This window comes from Mytilinidion resinicola (genome assembly GCF_010093595.1).
Source record: "Mytilinidion resinicola strain CBS 304.34 unplaced genomic scaffold BDZ99scaffold_21, whole genome shotgun sequence".
In the NCBI taxonomy this organism is placed as follows: Eukaryota; Fungi; Ascomycota; class Dothideomycetes; order Mytilinidiales; family Mytilinidiaceae; genus Mytilinidion; species Mytilinidion resinicola.
In genome coordinates, this window is record NW_022985457.1 from 161,278 (window position 1) to 177,424 (window position 16,147).

At 48.9% G+C, this 16,147-nt stretch overlaps 6 protein-coding genes across 6 annotated transcripts; 3 read left to right on the plus strand and 3 right to left on the minus strand.

The window, feature by feature from the left end:
- Positions 1 to 1,018: 1,018 nt before the first annotated feature.
- On the plus strand, positions 1,019 to 3,490 carry BDZ99DRAFT_544214 (FAD/NAD(P)-binding domain-containing protein; the record flags this gene model as incomplete). Its single annotated transcript, XM_033726815.1, has 10 exons — positions 1,019 to 1,102; positions 1,173 to 1,299; positions 1,365 to 1,490; positions 1,541 to 1,766; positions 1,825 to 1,965; positions 2,028 to 2,096; positions 2,153 to 2,254; positions 2,320 to 2,391; positions 2,455 to 2,774; positions 2,841 to 3,490. The coding sequence occupies 10 exons, from the start codon at positions 1,019 to 1,021 to the stop codon at positions 3,344 to 3,346; spliced, it is 1,773 nt and encodes a 590-aa protein (XP_033571501.1). The 3' UTR covers positions 3,347 to 3,490.
- Positions 3,491 to 4,068: 578 nt separating this feature from the next.
- Positions 4,069 to 5,328, minus strand: BDZ99DRAFT_397450 (uncharacterized protein; the record flags this gene model as incomplete). The annotated part of the gene is made up of 5 exons (XM_033716050.1): positions 4,069 to 4,223; positions 4,381 to 4,699; positions 4,792 to 4,902; positions 4,975 to 5,055; positions 5,149 to 5,328. The coding sequence occupies 5 exons, from the start codon at positions 5,326 to 5,328 to the stop codon at positions 4,069 to 4,071; spliced, it is 846 nt and encodes a 281-aa protein (XP_033571502.1).
- A 623-nt stretch (positions 5,329 to 5,951) lies between these two features.
- BDZ99DRAFT_544222 (Glyoxalase/Bleomycin resistance protein/Dihydroxybiphenyl dioxygenase) lies at positions 5,952 to 7,067 on the minus strand. The gene is made up of 2 exons (XM_033726816.1): positions 6,575 to 7,067; positions 5,952 to 6,512 (listed from the first exon to the last, which is right to left on the minus strand). Exons 1-2 carry the CDS (start codon positions 7,050 to 7,052, stop codon positions 5,974 to 5,976), a joined length of 1,017 nt encoding a protein of 338 aa, XP_033571503.1. The 5' UTR covers positions 7,053 to 7,067; the 3' UTR covers positions 5,952 to 5,973.
- Positions 7,068 to 7,805: 738 nt separating this feature from the next.
- BDZ99DRAFT_451606 (acetoacetyl-CoA synthetase-like protein) lies at positions 7,806 to 10,538 on the minus strand (the record flags this gene model as incomplete). Its single annotated transcript, XM_033718223.1, has 11 exons — positions 7,806 to 8,009; positions 8,080 to 8,872; positions 8,938 to 9,000; positions 9,057 to 9,118; positions 9,180 to 9,260; positions 9,314 to 9,334; positions 9,386 to 9,413; positions 9,464 to 9,559; positions 9,621 to 9,820; positions 9,877 to 10,350; positions 10,434 to 10,538. The coding sequence occupies 11 exons, from the start codon at positions 10,536 to 10,538 to the stop codon at positions 7,851 to 7,853; spliced, it is 2,082 nt and encodes a 693-aa protein (XP_033571504.1). The 3' UTR covers positions 7,806 to 7,850.
- Positions 10,539 to 10,934: 396 nt separating this feature from the next.
- BDZ99DRAFT_397356 (cytochrome P450) lies at positions 10,935 to 12,748 on the plus strand (the record flags this gene model as incomplete). Its single annotated transcript, XM_033716046.1, is given in 6 exon segments — positions 10,935 to 11,240; positions 11,299 to 11,754; positions 11,845 to 12,005; positions 12,023 to 12,190; positions 12,245 to 12,491; positions 12,557 to 12,748. The coding sequence occupies 6 exon segments, from the start codon at positions 10,935 to 10,937 to the stop codon at positions 12,746 to 12,748; spliced, it is 1,530 nt and encodes a 509-aa protein (XP_033571505.1).
- A 1,332-nt stretch (positions 12,749 to 14,080) lies between these two features.
- On the plus strand, positions 14,081 to 15,754 carry BDZ99DRAFT_147344 (uncharacterized protein). The gene is made up of 3 exons (XM_033712749.1): positions 14,081 to 14,757; positions 14,809 to 15,237; positions 15,306 to 15,754. The coding sequence occupies exons 1-3, from the start codon at positions 14,273 to 14,275 to the stop codon at positions 15,655 to 15,657; spliced, it is 1,266 nt and encodes a 421-aa protein (XP_033571506.1). The 5' UTR covers positions 14,081 to 14,272; the 3' UTR covers positions 15,658 to 15,754.
- Positions 15,755 to 16,147: the final 393 nt, after the last annotated feature.

Consider the following 16,147-nt stretch of genomic DNA (forward strand, 5'->3'; position numbering starts at 1 on the left):
GCAATATTCACCTGTAGTTATAAAACAGTTATATGGTCACGTGACTGTTAGGCGGGTGCACTAGCAGCTAGCGCCAACCGCGCTAGGAACCTACTTCTGGCGGCTGCGCTCTTGCCCTTCTTCTCTCTTTGTATCACAACTTCCATAGTATAGCAATGCAACCCTTTCTAATTGCTGTTTGCCTATCGGGTCCTCACATAGACAAAGGGAATTTCATAGATTAGACGAGTGCAGTTACACAAGCCTTGAGAGAAATCCCGAGCTAGAGAGTAGAAGAGGCTCTGAATGAGTAACTTCCATCCCAATATCTGCTTTTCATTCCCGAAGTCAGACGTAGATGATAGAACATGGTAATGCTTTCACGGGCTCTAACGACAAATTTCACAAGCATCCTCTCTGGCTATTTGTCACCTGAATTCGAGAGTGCCAAATATTGAGTCGAGAAAAAGGAAAGCCATTCCGAGTTCCTAATCTACCCTTCAATCTCTCCAGATGGACTGATCTCCACCATCGACATTCCCTCGCTCGCCACCGAGCGATCGCGTCCACGGCCAAGTTCCCTATATCCATCCAGCATTAACAATCCACAATTCTTTCGATCTCCCTAAATACCCGAGAATATAAATGATTCCATTTGCAGACTGTCCATAGAATCTTAATATAGATTAGTACCCTTCTTATTCAACTTGATAGGACCTAGGATCTTGCTCCATACTAGCCAGTTCAGTCCTATGGATTAGGAACCAAGATCAGGTTCTGCCGACCAACTAGATCCTTCTCCCACTAGTGTTGCGCAGCTTCAGCCGGGGCCGGAGTCAGTTACAACCGTCGTACGAGGCAAAGCATATCCGCAGAATAGTCGGAGTATTCGGGGGTGTGGGATGTTCCGCGTCACTTCGGACTATCCCATCCCACAAGAGCGACAAAACGGTATTCTCAGGTATGTATCATCCCTAGGTCTTAGAGTTTTCAGTGTTTAATAAGTGAGTTTTCGCTTCCATTAGCATTATCGAGAGCAATGGAGCGGACATACGTTATCATTGTCGGAGCAGGCCCCAGTGGCCTTGCTCTAGCGCTCGCGCTCGCACACCAACAAGTCAAGGTCAGTGCCCCATTAATATGCCTGTTACTCTGTTAGTGAGGGTGTCAGAGAATGCTTACAATATGCTTAGTGTATTCTCCTCGAAGCGAATCTCGACATATGCGAAGATCCTCGGGCAATTGCCATTGCCGGCGATACACATCGCATTCTGCAATTGCTTGGGATTAATCAAGAGAAAATGAAGAGTTTTGGACAGCGTTAGTCAATTTTATTTCACTTTCTTCCGAAATTTTCGCAGCCTAACGCGTGCAATACTTTCTAGCTTTGCCATCCATTAATATTCACCGGCATTCCTTCACCGCGAAGCCCTTCCTAACAATCAATTATGACAAAGATTGGCTACAGCAAGGATTAGCAAATGGCACAACTGTCTTTCAACCAAAACTGGGTACTGTATGGAGGATACGAATGAGGGAGTCATTGCTGACCGATCAATAGAGCAATCGTTGCGCGACTTGGTCAATGCTTCCGATTATGCGGATTTGAGGACAGAGTGCCAGGTGTTGTCTTGTCGCCCTAGCGAGGAGGGTGTAGAGGCAACTTACGACAACAAAGGGACTACACATCAGCTGAAAGGAGCATTCTTAGTCGGTGCTGATGGCAAGCGGGGAACGGTGCGCAAGGACTTCCTCGAGCCATTTGGCATCAAACAAGAATACGGAATGTGAGTATCGAGACACCGGCGCTGCCATTTTATGAAAACAGATTCATATCGAAGCTAGACACGAGTACGAGGCCACATGGATTGCCGCAAACCTTCGAGTAAACGCACCCACCCCCGAATCGCACCCAAAATTCCCACTGTGGAATCAAGGATTCAAATCTGACGAGCTCTGGGACTTGTTCTGGCCAAGTGGCTTCCAGTGTGTCCTTCCCTCTATTCGCGTGAGAAATGAGCGTCCATCTCACAGCTGATACGCATTAGTTTCTGTAACCACCCAACAATGCCAGTTGCAGCTGGCAGATTTGGTCCTGTTAATGAGCGTTTATGGAGGTTATAGCCTGCTCATTCCAGGAAACTTAGTTCGTTTGACTGACTGTCCAGCTTAGATTTGAATATGAATTACCTCAAGGCCAAATGCCACCAAATCTTAACGAAGATCTTCAGAAGCAATTGGAACGACACCTCACAATCCAACCTGGCTACTATCGGTATGGTCTTCATTAAAGCTAGTCCATATGATAAACTATAACGTCTGACACATAACGTGTAACAGGGGAAAATTGATCACGAGTCCCGTGGTGTTCCCTTGGGACTGTGTCGAGATAATGCGATGTCAGCCGGCGCTGTGAGCTTTCGTCTCATCCAAATCAGGAAAAGGCGCCTTTTCTAATGGACTTGCAAACTTTAGGTTCGCCCACAAGGTCGTCAACCGATGGTTTGACAATCGAACCATTTTGATAGGCGATGCTGCGCATGTTTTCCCCCCATTTGGAGCCCAAGGCATTGCCAACGGTGTTCGGGACGCTATTGCATTATCCTGGCGTATTGCCCTGATGATCAGGCTTAAGTCAGGCGCTGAAATTCCAACCCGAAGCAACCGACTGCTGTACGTCTGGTCTCAAGAACGACGAAAAGGGGTGAATGATTCGAGCGTAGAGACGATGCGAAATGGGGCCTTGATGAGGAACAAGTCCTGGATAGTTGCGACAGTGCTGGGTATCCTTAATGGTATCTCAGGATATATGCCTTCCATTCGCGACGCCTTGCATCGTATGCTGGTAACGGACGCTAAAGGTTACGTGGGCGTGCCCGATGGATTCTTCCAAGCAAACGCACATGGGGGCAGTAAGACTGCGCAAATCTGGGTTAAGGCAACTAGCGGCTCGATCCTTCTCACAGACGAGTTATTCTGGAAGCCAAAGTCAATCTTCACTCTATTGATTGTCAGCCCGATCAAGCAAAATGAAGCTGAGGAGCTCGAGCTGATGCTTGAGGCGGCAGACTTACCTCCCAACATTCTGGCTCACGAGATTCCGGAGATCCGCTTCAAGGGATCGTCCTCTTCTGATTACCCCACTTCGAAACGGATCCTCCAGTACACAGTGTGCGAGCTCAGTGACTTGGAAGAAGAACGCATCCACGTCTTCCCTGGCTACGACCACACATCCTTCAGGAACCGGCTCCGCACCGAGGCGCGCTATGTGTTAATCAGACCTGATTTCGTCATCTATTCTCAGGCGTCGACTCTAAAGCAGCTCGTGGGCCAGCTCCAGATCGCAAAAGACATGCTGGCGACATAATGAACGGGGTCTTCACAGCAATGACTCCAACTGACGTCCTAGTTGCCGTTTACGGAGGGCAATTTCTCCTGTCAATTGATCGGAATTGATCAATCTGCCAGGAGCAACAGATGGATTGCTGTGACGCAAAAGTGTTGGACGGGCTGCAAACACTAAAGCTAAAGCTGATTAAGCGGTAAACCGAGAGCCTCGTATACTCTACGGTATATATCTACGCAGGACAAAGAGATAGCGTCCCATATTAGTTTCGTTAGTCAACACAGTATGTTCTCCCATTAGTGGATGCTAGTATTTGCCACTGTGCTATTTCCGGTGTTGTTCATGCGAGTTGTTAGTTGTCACTTAAACAGTTTTCGATACTCAAGTGCTTCTGCTTGCACTAAGTTGGTATTATATGGACTAGGGCATCAACATAGTGGCTAGAAGACTGCGCAGGTCTATATCTGGATTGGTAGATATAACTAGCATTGAAGATTGCTAGCTACAGTCCTAAGAGGATACATGATGTGAGCGTAACTTCTGCCCCATACTATAAAGCGAATGCACCGCCACACTCGACTGACATGTTTCAAGACATACCAAGTTCCTCAGAAGACTCCGCATTATGACAACATCACACATTCAACCAAGCAAAACGGTCATCGCAACAGTATCTAGTAGGGAAGATAATGCTCCACTATGGACGATTGGCTCATGATCTACGTTGGTCGAACGCGAAGATTCTATTCGAATTTCATCGTGTTCTTGAGAGTTCCAATGGATGTGATGGAGACTTCGACGACGTCGCCATCCTTTAGGTTGTATTTGGGGTTCCGGAAGTACCCGATCCCAGGAGGCGTGCCCGTCATGATCGCTGAGCCAGCTGGGAGGGTGACACCTAATGAGGAGAGTCAACGATTTGTTCTGAGTCTTTGTACTTGCGGTGAAGATGAAAATGAGAACAGGAAGTAGAGAGAGAGATGGGCCAGCAATTACGAAGTGGAAAGATAATTGGAAAGCGGAGACTGAGGGGATGGTGAAAGCGAAAGGCTTACCTTCCGATAGAAAGCTAATCAACTTTGCAGAATCATGGATGAGATCCAAAGTACTCTCTTGGAATACCTTCCCGTTGACTTTTGTGGTGATTCTCTTGCCTTCGAAACTTCCAAACTCCTGGGCGCTGATCAGGACCGGGCCCAGCGGCGCGAACTTGTCGAAGGCCTTGGCCCGCGTGAACTGACCGCCCGCCCGTTTTGGGTCTTGGTAAAATCGAGCCGTGAGGTCGTTACCAATGGTGTACCCGAGGATGTAGTTCGGGGCGTCTTCGAGACTGACGTCACGGGCGTCTTTCGATGTGATAATAGTAAGTTCGCCCTAGGATGTTTTAGCCTTTCAGGCCGATTGAAAATGGAAGCTTTGATTCAGAGTATAGCTTAATCAGATATCAATACTAAAGGGAATTTTACCTCGAAGTCTAGGAATTTCTGTTGAGCGACTTTTGGAATTGGGACATCACCGGGGTCTGTCAATGACCTCCACGGCTTGTACCACATGACAGGGTCTTCAGGAACGGTGAGCTATAAGCAAAATTAGTGACTATTCTTGGAGAAAAGGCTCGCGAGACGCAAATTGAGGCAAGGTCTTTTTACATTTGCTTCTTCGGCATGTTTTCGATAATTCGTTCCAATGCAGACAATTTCGTTGGTTTGGACCGGTGTTGGGGAGAGGAACTGGAGCATAGTATTAGAGTACTCAGTGATTATGCGCTTTCAGGCACCTCGTGCCGCGTGAACTCGTGAAGTGTCTTATCGGAGGTTCCCAACCTTCTCAACGCTAATCGACTTCCCGCCTTCACGCTTCTCAAATTCAGCAAAGGACAGATAGCCTGTCAGAGTGAGATGTGAGTTTTCAGTCGAATCGAGTGGCCCAGGAGCCTCGGCGAAGTAGATTTGACCATCGATGGCTAGGAACCGGCTCATGTATTTCCAAGTTGGGACACTCATGGTGTTCGAAGTAAAGACTGGGTAAATCTTGGTGGATGGGAGAGTAACGCGGCTATTCAACGCAAAGTAAAGCTTAGTGAGGCAAGAGGTGACGAGCGACAGAGTACTGAATATGTATTTAAAACACACGTTGACTTGATTGCTTTGCAAGCCACGCGGAGGATTGTAGCTGAGAATCTTCCGCGTGGCCGGACGATCCGGTCAATGCTACGGCTCCACTGAGTCCTTGAAGCTTGATGAAGGCTATAATAAGGGAACTTTGAGGCGATTTTCGGCTCTGCACCCGGATAACTGTTGAGACGTCTTAAGGGCTTCAAGGACGCGGGACCATGGGTAGCGTATGGGACGTCATTGAACTTCTTCGTTGCACACACTTCGGTCAATGAAGAAATCGATGTCTCATGCAATAGGCTACCCTCTATCATTATTGCAGAAGGTGAAATATATCTCTATGCAACCACAAGCGAAATGCGTTCTTTGTATCAAACGCACGTAATTAATATATAATTCTACGAATTCCAGCAGGTACAGATAACAGAGTTGAACACTTCGGCAATGGCCCCTATTAGATACTCTGAGGCTCGCATTTAGAACATTGGCAAGCAAAGGAAAAGAGTGCCATTGACCAGCATAATAGTAGTATCTTCACACCACCGAATGGTCCTCAGAGAAGTCCTTTGGTAGTTCGGGGCCCCAGATCGCCAGCGGCCCCGCCTGACTTCGTACAGTATCAGTATTGACATTGACGAGGTCTCCATCAGTGTAGTGCTCGATGGTAAATCCACTGGTATCCCTCCAGTAATCGAATATCTGTGAACCTAGAATATGCCTTCCCACGCCCCAGACGGAGTGATACTTCTTATTTGCAAGCCACTCGTGTCCCAGCAGCTGGGTATCAAAGTCCTCCACTTCATATGATGTGTGATGCATATGATCATGGTCGCCTGGCTGCGCACGAGCAAGGAAAAGAGAGTGGTGATCCGAATATCGCTCCCCGAGGTCCAGATGTATGAACGCGATCACGTCTACGTTCTCATCTTGCGGGTGCCATTGGACATCGGTAGGAACGAAGTTGAAGTTACTCGTATACCAATCAGCCTCTTCGTACCAGTTGTTCAGGATGTATCCAACGTGCCCCAATTTGTGAATCATTGCTGGCCCGGGATGAAAGCGCTGGAACTCGCCTATATTCCGGAAGTGTCAATGCGATTGCACTAAATGACCGCACATTCTAATAAGGACTCACCGAGTCTTTGTTTCTTGAAGCTTCCATTAGGAAGTCCCAAGTTCTCGACCGTTGCAGATGGCGGAGCAGGTTCTGAAACCTGTCTCTCTTGCTGCCCATACAGGACGTACAAATAGAAACCTGAAGGGGTCTTCAAGGTCACTAAACGTCCGCCGCCAGGGTGAATGAGGTCTGTAGTCTCTGCTCCATCTAATGCGGCGGCCTTGTCGAAATCCCCTTGCGTCTGAGCGACAAAAGCGGCTCCTTTGTAAGCTTTGCCGCCTTTCGGAACTTTGCGAGCCACATAACAATACGGATCTTTTCCGTAGCCGCGGTAGAATGTCAAGTCCTTGTCGCGACCTATCTCAACGAATCCGAAGTTCTTGGCAAATTCCTCGAATGAGCCCATGTCTTCATGATCAAAGTACACATGGGATATGCGTTCGAGCTGGATCTTCGAAGGATTGTTGCGGATCTTAGGGAGCCGTAAAGCCGCCATATCGAACAATTTCAGGTAAGAAGAAGGAAATAGACAATGAGTTCCGTGCTTAGTATCAGACTATACTGGCAGTACTCCATATATCAAGTGGCAGTCGGTGGCAAATCATATTTTGCGCAGGCTTATGGATTAGTAAATCCAATAAACTGTCCGAATATTTCGGTTCCCAATCGCGGCCATCTTCCGCGCGAGCATTATTAAGTCGAAACTGTAGAAGTTGTGAGGTTCCTCCGAGAGTAAAGGATCCTCCGGTCATATCTTTAGGTTGCTCCGTGACGCCGGCGCAACTATGTTCTCAAGCCGGTGCGTGCACTCTTGACAGACCCTCTCAATTCTGAACAAGGATAGCTGGGCTTTCGTGATCTCTTCAATGTTCCATCAAGCTCTTCTCGTCAGTTTGAATGAGAAATCAATGTCACCAAGAGTCACGTGACCTGCTTGGTCACAGAAGTAGGAATATATCAAAAAACTTCCGTACATTGGAAATCGGTTACAGAACAGTAAATTTAGCACCTGAGCCACAGGACTTAAATTCAGGTCAGTACACGGAGACATGCGTATGGAATCTCAAGGCGGCAACATTGCGGCGAATCATGTGATTAACCTTTGTAACGCCGATCGAGGCCAGAGAGCTGTATTCTATGTTTCTCTTCTACGAGTACACTCAAAGATATTGATCACGATGCAGCTAGTGTATTATCTGCTCCCACAGAAGACTTTAGTGGAAGTGACATTGTAAGCAGAAACAACTTTGATCGTTCTATCATTTACTAAGCTTTACGTGAAATCATTGAGCATTCACAGCTTGCTTCCCGAATGCTTGGGGTTCTCGACGTCGACGAACTGATAGTAATATTGCAAGCATTGTGGGTTTGCAATGGTGGCAGCTGGCGTTACCACCTGACCTGACACGATTCGCTTCACTGGCAGTTCAACCTTTTTGCCGTTCACTGTCACCTATGGATGGGAGGATATTTAGTATCAAATCGCTGATTCGCCGGAAGCATGACGCCGAGTGGAAACTTACGGGAATATTTGGTGTGGCGAAGACATAAGCCGGGACGTGTCTTTTGCTCAACTGCTTCCCAATCTCCGATTTGATATCTCGTATCAATTTCTGAGAAAGAGTCTGCCCATGTCTCATCATCACGAAGAGTACTACCCTTTCATCAGCATCTATTGGTCGACGCTGGCCGACACAAATAGAGTCCTGGATCTGTGGGAACGTTCCTTCAAGCACGGAGTAAATCTCCGCAGATCCAAACCTGACGCCTTGGGGGTTGAGGACGCCGTCTGATCGACCAAGGAAGAATATCTGCTTGGTGACAGGATGCTGCTGCACAAGATCTCCGTGCGTCCAGCTTTCTGCGAATCTCTCGAAATATGAGCTGAGGAATCGCTTTCCGCCTGGATCAGCCCAGAATCCAAGTGGTACATTTGGGAATGACGCAGTAGCTACTAGCTCTCCCGGCATACCATCGGATACGGGCGTTCCCTTCACATTGTCGCCTTCAATTGTTGGGTCGAAGATAGAGATCGGTGTCCCCAGAACTGGCCCTTGGCATCCTCCTGTGTGGACTGGTTCCAAAGGATTGCCGCACGCGAAGCTGCCGCAAATATCGGTTCCTCCTGATAAATTCGAGAGCTGGACACTTTCCGGGAAGCCCTCGTCGTAAAACCATTCGAATTGCGCATCGGACAATACCGAGCCGGTGGATACAACAACTTCCAAAGCAGATAAGTCAAACAGCTCACGAGGTTTGAGTCGCTTCCTTTGAAGTTCAAGGAGATACCTTGGTGAGGTTCCAAAGTGAGTGACCCTATTTCTCATCAAGTTGCTGTTAGAAAAAATGCTCCAGGACTGCACAATAAGCTGGAGTCTTACCTTTCTTGCGCAGCGATTTCGAGAAGACTAGTCACTGATGGTAGGAATGGTGATCCGTCGTAACTATCACAGGATTAGCTTTCCTATCAGCAATTGGATTCAAAAGCTATCTCGCTTACAGGATGATTTTACTGCCCTTGAGCAGGTGGAAAATCAAGGCTGCATACATAATCCATCCAGTCTAAATGTGTCAGTGCGTCCAAATCGAAAGCATTGAGCTACCTATTGAAAAGCTTACTCACCGTCGTGTAGGTTAATGATATGGAACGATAGTCCATGCTACGGTGGAGCAATGCCTCTTTGGCGTTGGAAATGATGGAGCCCTTTTGTCAAGTCAGTGTATATACCAACCAGGCCACATGATTAGAGACTTTACGCCAACTGTATGGACAATGCACTTTGAGAACGTCAGTATCTACACGTATGATCAAGGTTCGGCTTTGCATACCTTAGGTGTCCCCGTCGTTCCTGATGAACTGTCATTTTGATAAGCCAGGGAGACAGCAAAATTGATTGGGCCACAAACTAGACAATGAATAAGGGGTCATGGAACGCTACTCTCTCGAAGGTAAGCTCTTCTTTGTCTGAGGCGGATCTCTGTAGCCAACTTTCTGTTGTCATTCTGCCTTTATGATTAGTCCATGGAGTTTACTTAGATAGGAATGTGTGGATGTCAGACGTACACACGTGGAATCCCACTGATATCGTGAGGAGTCGAGAACCGAGGCTGAGAAATAATGCCTTCAAACTCATGAATATCTTTCATGCCTTCAATGACTGCGTTCATTTTAGGTCTCAGGTCAATTTTCTGTCCATTGTAGAGCGCCCCATCATCCATGAACACGAACTTCGGCTTGATCTGTACCAAACGCTCCAGCAGACCCTAAACAGCGTTAGTGCATGTGACGAGCGGCCTCTCGAGAACCGTGGTTATCCGACCTTTGCGCCCATGTCACTGGAGCTTGAAGAAAATACGGCACCTAAAGCCGTACATCCTAGAAATACTTTGAGAGTATCTCCGGAATTTGACGCGATTACAGCGATTCTATCTCCTTTTTGTACGCCGGAGGCTTTCATTGCTCTCGCGACCCGTGCGACGCCTTCTCTCAATGAACCCCATGTTACGTCGCGTTTCTCAGATCCTCCTTCTCGAATTTCCGTGAAAGCTATCTTTCCATCCTCCTTGTGAAGTGTGCTGCGTTGGTCCTTGACACCAGGCTTCTGCGTGTACAGAATGTTTTCGGCGAAATTCAATCTGATTCCATCAAACCAGATCGGAAGACTGGTTATGCTAGCGTTTTCGTCCACAGGTTTTTGGTAGCTACCCTCATGAATGAAGAGGAGATATTCGAAGGCCGCCGACCAGAAGTCGTTTCGACGAGATACCGAGAAGTCGTAGAGTTGTCTAAACGTCTAGACGAAAGTCAGCGTTGCCGTCCGTTGCTTCCAGATGCAGCTGGAAAGCCAGATTGCGAACTTGAATAGGGCTCGCTAACAGTTATATCCAGGTCGAAATTCGCGTTGATCTTTTGCATAAAATCCCACATGTACGTAGACTCTGGATCTGCATGCTTCCATAGGCTGCGCGGCGGAGTGTCCATGTTGGTTGTCATCTTACGAGGTTGAAAGGCCGTCGCTTAAGGACGCGGCATTGAAAGTTGGAAGATATTTTAAGTGTCCCTCTGTGCGACGCTATTTTTGCTCGCAGGTGGTCGGAGGAACATAGCTGTACTTGGGGATCGTACGAAGCCAAACGCGGAGAGAAACTAGCCCACGGTGCTAGTCATGACCAACGACCGGAGCATCAGTGATCCACAGTGAGGATATATTGCGGGGAAAGCGGAGGAACTGAAAACAAGAGCGTTACCCCAGGTTTCCGCAGTACTAACATAGGAAATTAGGTATACTTGACTACCACTCAAGATCTCCTGGCAAACGAGGTCAACACATAGACTCTCGATTTGTGTCTCGATGTTTTGATGCATGTCGCCTACATCATGCTCAAAGCTCTCAATATCGACAAGTTACAAGCCACCGCCGTGGTGTGCTCAATTCTGATCGCATTTTGGGGTTTCAGGTTGGCCCATTCGATATTTATACTTCGTAAGGTCCCCGGACCAGCAGCTGCCCGCTTTACGAATCTATGGCGCGTTTCCTTCGTATGGTCGGGCAAAGCTCACATAAAATACCGAAAGCTGCACGAAAAGTATGGGCCAATTGTCCGAACTGGTCCAAACGTGTTGGATATATCGGATCCTTCTGCGATACCCACGATCTACGGCATCAAAAGTAAATACCTAAAAGTATTAATCCACCATATTGCCAACCATTATCATTGGTGCTGACTTACACACCGAGTAGTCGGATTTCTATATCACATTATCTGCCTCATATGAGGATGAAGTTATGGACAGCCTCTTCTCGACTCGGGATCCCGAGTACCACAGGAACCTCAAGAGACCGGTGACCCAGAAATACTCCATGACTTCAATCCGGGCGCTGGAACATCTTGTAGACCCCTGCAATACGATATTCACAGACGCAATGCTCGACTTGAGCGGCCAAGTCGTGGACTTGGGTGCCTGGCTGCAATGGTACGCTTTCGATGCGATCGGAGCAATCACGTTCAGCAAGCGTTTTGGATTCATGGAAGAACGCCGAGACATCAACAGCGTTATCGCCGGAATCGAAGGTGGCTTACACTATGCTGGTATCATCGGCCAAGTCCCGGTATTGCACCAGTTTCTCTTGGGCAGCCGTACCTTTAGGAAGTTTCAGGAGAAACTGATGCCCAATGCCCCTAACCCGATCAAGACTGTTACCAAGGTATGACGGTGGAAAGGGTGTGCATATACTAGCAAGCCTATCTGACTGCCTTTATAGATGGCATTGCAGAGCATTAAAGAGTACGACAAAGAATCCTCGAGCGAAAGTGAGAAGCGATCGGACTTCTTAGCCTATCTCCAACAACAAGAGAGGGGATTGGAGCCCCAGATGAGCACGCGAGAGATGATGAATCACTTGCTGAACAATCTGTATGCCAGGACACATCAGCTTTCAACTAGCATGTAACTGACTAGCGTAGCTTGGCAGGAAGTGACACAACCGCTATCTCCCTCCGAGCAGTGTTTTACTACGTTATGCGCGATCAGCGGATTTACGAGACACTTCAACGCGAGATCGATGAGGCAGATCAAGCAGGCAAACTGTCGGAGTATATCACATACGCTGAAAGCCTGGAGCTAGAGTATCTGTTGGTATTACTCCCTGACGAAACAGTGCTCGATTGCTAATGATAAATGCCTAGGCAATTGTGTATCAAAGAAGCTATGCGGATGCATCCGGGCGTCTCGTATCCTCTCGAGCGGATAGTTCCTGAAGGAGGGGCCGAATTGTGTGGCATTCATGTACCCGCCGGCACGACTGTGGGCGTCAATGCGGCCACTGTGCATCGAAGTAGAGAGGTCTTCGGCCAAGATGCCGATGAGTTCAGACCCGAGCGCTGGAGCGGAGACCCGGAAAAGACGAAAGAGATGGAGCGTAATCTTCTTACAGTGAGTCCATTGATGCCAACTTCTTCTCCCTGGGCTGGGGCGCAGCACTAATGCGGTCTTGACAGTTCGGAGCTGGTGTGAGAACGTGCATCGGGAAAAATATTTCCATCATGGAGATGGGCAAGCTGGTGCCTCAAGTGTTGCGCCAGTTCGACATTGAGTGGGCGTCAAGCGAGCGAGAGTGGACTGTGACAACATACTGGTTCGCCAAGCAGACGGGGCTATTGGTACGAATGAAGCCTCGCTGCCGAGGATGAGTGACGCCTGGTACTAATGCTCTCTTGGTAACGGAGATTCGGGCGTGCTTTGCGCGTGCAGGAGAATGGGTTTTTGGGGACGGGCAGATGTACACAGATAGTAACTACATCAGTTTCACGAGCCAGTACCCATACAGGCACGTAGGTTACGGGCAAGCCCCAGATCTGTATTTTTCAAGCATCGTCTATATGAAGTCACGAGATAATCACATGACTGCTAAGCGAGCCGGTCCAGACAGCCCATTCCAGGCCGCGAGACACGCTCTTCTCTCCCACAATATAACTGCCGTACATTGCAATACGGACTTCTGCTATTGCCGACCTCCGAGTTCTCACCATCCAGACACCCATGCCGTCCCCGCAGCAGACGGACCCATAACGGCTACCCCGCAGTTTGTTGCGGGTCGGGAGCGCAAAGCGGTTGATGTGTGGGGAATGACCAAGGTTTGTTATTTGCTGTGTTGCTATTGGTTTGCCTCAAATCGGCCCTTTGATTCCAGGATTCGGATACGTAGATCCTGTCACGTGCTTGTCCACCTGCTCCTCTTTCGTCCGCCTTCAACCTCAACCCTCGTGGGCCGTCTTCTCTCCACCAAAGCACCGTCTCGATCTCTGCTGCTGCTGCTGCTACTGCTGCTGCTATTGCTGCTGCTCATGATCCGTATCTTATCTTCTCTTCTATGTGGATTTTGTCATGTCCGCCGCATCCGCAATGCCTGCCATGTCCGCAAGCATCTCCAGCCGCTCCCTCCCCCCACTGTCTCCCAACGCCTCTCGCAACGCCGAATCTTGGGATCCCGCACCAACCAACGCCGAGCTCGCCGCGTTCCGTGTTTGCGACAGTTGCCGAATGTAGGTGCAATCGCTTCCCATGACAGCCACTCAGCTGCCGCAACACTGTCAATATCCTGGTTCTGCAATTGCTAATGTAGCTCCTCGGGTGCGGCAGGAAAAAAACCAAATGTACGATTTGATCTCGCATCTGCCCACTGGACCTCTGATTCACAGTTTTTAAGGTGACATGAAGCGCCCGAGCTGTGCGGCGTGTCGGGTTCGGCGGGCACCATGCACCTACAGCAAGCGAAAGCGAAAACCGGGTGCGCATCAAGAACCACCCGACCCCGTTTCACAGCCTGCATTATCTAAATTTTCACGATTAGGTCCTCCGAAGGGCGATTCGGTAAGGAGGCGAACATCTGAGACCTGTTCCCACTGCCAAACTGGAAGACATGGCCCAGTATCTGAAGGCGGTCCGGGCGGCGGGCCCCTTGTGAACGAGCACATGTCTCCCCCAACTTTGCCCAGTGACATTTCCAATACTTTTGTCGAGCGTAGCCGGTCTGCTCTTCCTGTCGAGGAAGAGGCGGATCAAGACTTTCCTTCTATGCAGTTGCCGAATTTCCGACTTTTCGATTTCTCTCCCTACTACTCGCCTAGCGCTGTCGCCCAGGAGACGACCTCAGGGCTGAGTGAAGATATGGAAGATTACTTGTAAGTTAATCAGCTAATCGTCGGCACCCACTTATGGAGACGATTTGTCGCAGGCTTGAACTCTACTTTGAACACGTACAGCCCGCTTATCCTCTCTTCCGCAAACCCCAGCCCGGCGAAAAATGCAGCGCCGCCCACATTCCCCCACGGCTGAAGATGGCCATTTTCTGCGTTTCGTCGCGCTTCGCAAGCCGCCAGGGCACTGAGCCCCTCCCATCGCAATCGGAATTCGCAGAGCGAGCGGATAACTCCGGTTATAAGAGAGAACTGGACCTTAATGAGATTAAAACCTGCCTCTTGCTGTGTCTGCATTATTTCTCCGAGTCTCTGAACTGGCACACATTAGCAGAAGTCGGAAAACTCACGCGCATGGCCCATCTCTACGGCCTTCGCTATCTCGAGCAACAGGAAAACGGCGTCTTCTGGCAAGACGGAGCCGTTCTTGAGTGTGATCCAGAGGAATGGAGAAATGTCTGGTGGTGCGTATATGCGCTAGACACCTGTTGTAATGCTCTTACGTAAGTTTAAAGACCAATTGGTTACGGTGCACCGCTGAAATAGAGGCCCAGAGTAACCTCGCATTCCTTCGCGTCAGGGTTGCAGAAAACGGCACTCTCAATGACTTCCGTCGCCGAATTCACGAACTCTTCGCACATTGACTTGGAATCGCTTTCCGAAGAACCGCAGTATCTCCCATCGGCCACGTCCAAATACTGGGAAACCATGAGTAGGATCTTCGACCGGCCATCGTGTCGCAGCCGCAACCTGTACATCGCTACATCTGCCCTAATGAGAGCGGCCACGGACGTTCGCTGTCTTGTGCAGCAACAAAATTGCAACGAGGACTTGAACCGCCGCCTACGAGAGCTTGAGACTGACTATGCAGCTGTGAGGCTTGCCCTGCCCGCTTGGTATTCCAACCCATCCCGCAACTTAGCCAGTGGCGAGACAGAGAGGGAGCACCAGGATCGTTTAGACACGCTATTGCTCTCGTACTGGTACATCCACTCTTCCCTTGAAGTTCGCAGTCACGTGACTACGGCTAACCCATTCGTGATGCTTCCAGCGCCTGCCTAACTATTTCAATTACTGCGGCACGAAGCGTAATTTCAGACTCCCTCGATGATAGCTATCTAAAACTGCAAGAGCACTGGCAGACAATCCTAGCCAAAGTGCACGAAATTGTTCTGGTGATCCAGAATTGGAAACCGCAGTATTTCAGTTTCATGAATCCAATGTGCTCTTACATCGTTTTTCTTACTGGTTCCGTTGTCGCACTTGACCGCGCGATGCATCTCGGCACGCAGCCTGCGCTGTCCAACGCATCAGGAGACCTGAACCTCATGATGCTCTTTCTGCGCCAGGTTGGCTGCTACTGGGCTGTAGGTATGTGGCTGATTCCTCTAGAATCAAAATGACTACAATTTGTTAACTTTGAACGTGCTCCAGGGAACCGCCTTGCAGGTTAGTTTGAGAGAGCCCTGATGGATGATAGTGATGATGACTGACGAAAGAATACAGACACGTTATTCAAATTACGGCGATTTGAAGGAATGGGAGCGACGTGTCGGGACGTTACCATGTTCCTGTGGCAGATGACGACCTCGCCGGATGGGACGAATCTATGGAGTCTTCCTGGGAGTCACATCGGAACTGGATGTCAGCTGCAGAGCGCGGGAAATGCAGAGCCCCAGGGAAGCCAACCAGAGAACAGGTCGGGGAGGATCGAAATCACAGACCTGGAATGGCTGGACGATATTTCCCAATTCTCTTGGTAACGGTGTGGATGCTTATATGATTAAAGTATTGAACTGTTATAGTTCAATAGCTGTTCTTAGTGTGCCTTCCCTGATACGTCTTATTGAAGGTAGTACTTAAAGGGTTGCGATAGGCCGAAATTAGGTCAGA

Bases quoted from the DNA above. Each gene is read 5' to 3' on its own strand.
- BDZ99DRAFT_544222 (XM_033726816.1), bottom strand. From the start codon at position 7,052: ATGGCGGCTTTACGGCTCCCTAAGATCCGCAACAATCCTTCGAAGATC. The intron at 6,513-6,574 runs GTGAGTCCTTAT...TCCGGAATATAG, and splicing joins CTTCAAGAAACAAAGACTCG to GCGAGTTCCAGCGCTTTCAT.
- BDZ99DRAFT_147344 (XM_033712749.1), top strand. From the start codon at position 14,273: ATGGAGACGATTTGTCGCAGGCTTGAACTCTACTTTGAACACGTACAG. The intron at 14,758-14,808 runs GTAAGTTTAAAG...ATAGAGGCCCAG, and splicing joins ACCTGTTGTAATGCTCTTAC to AGTAACCTCGCATTCCTTCG. The intron at 15,238-15,305 runs GTACATCCACTC...TGATGCTTCCAG, and splicing joins ACGCTATTGCTCTCGTACTG to CGCCTGCCTAACTATTTCAA.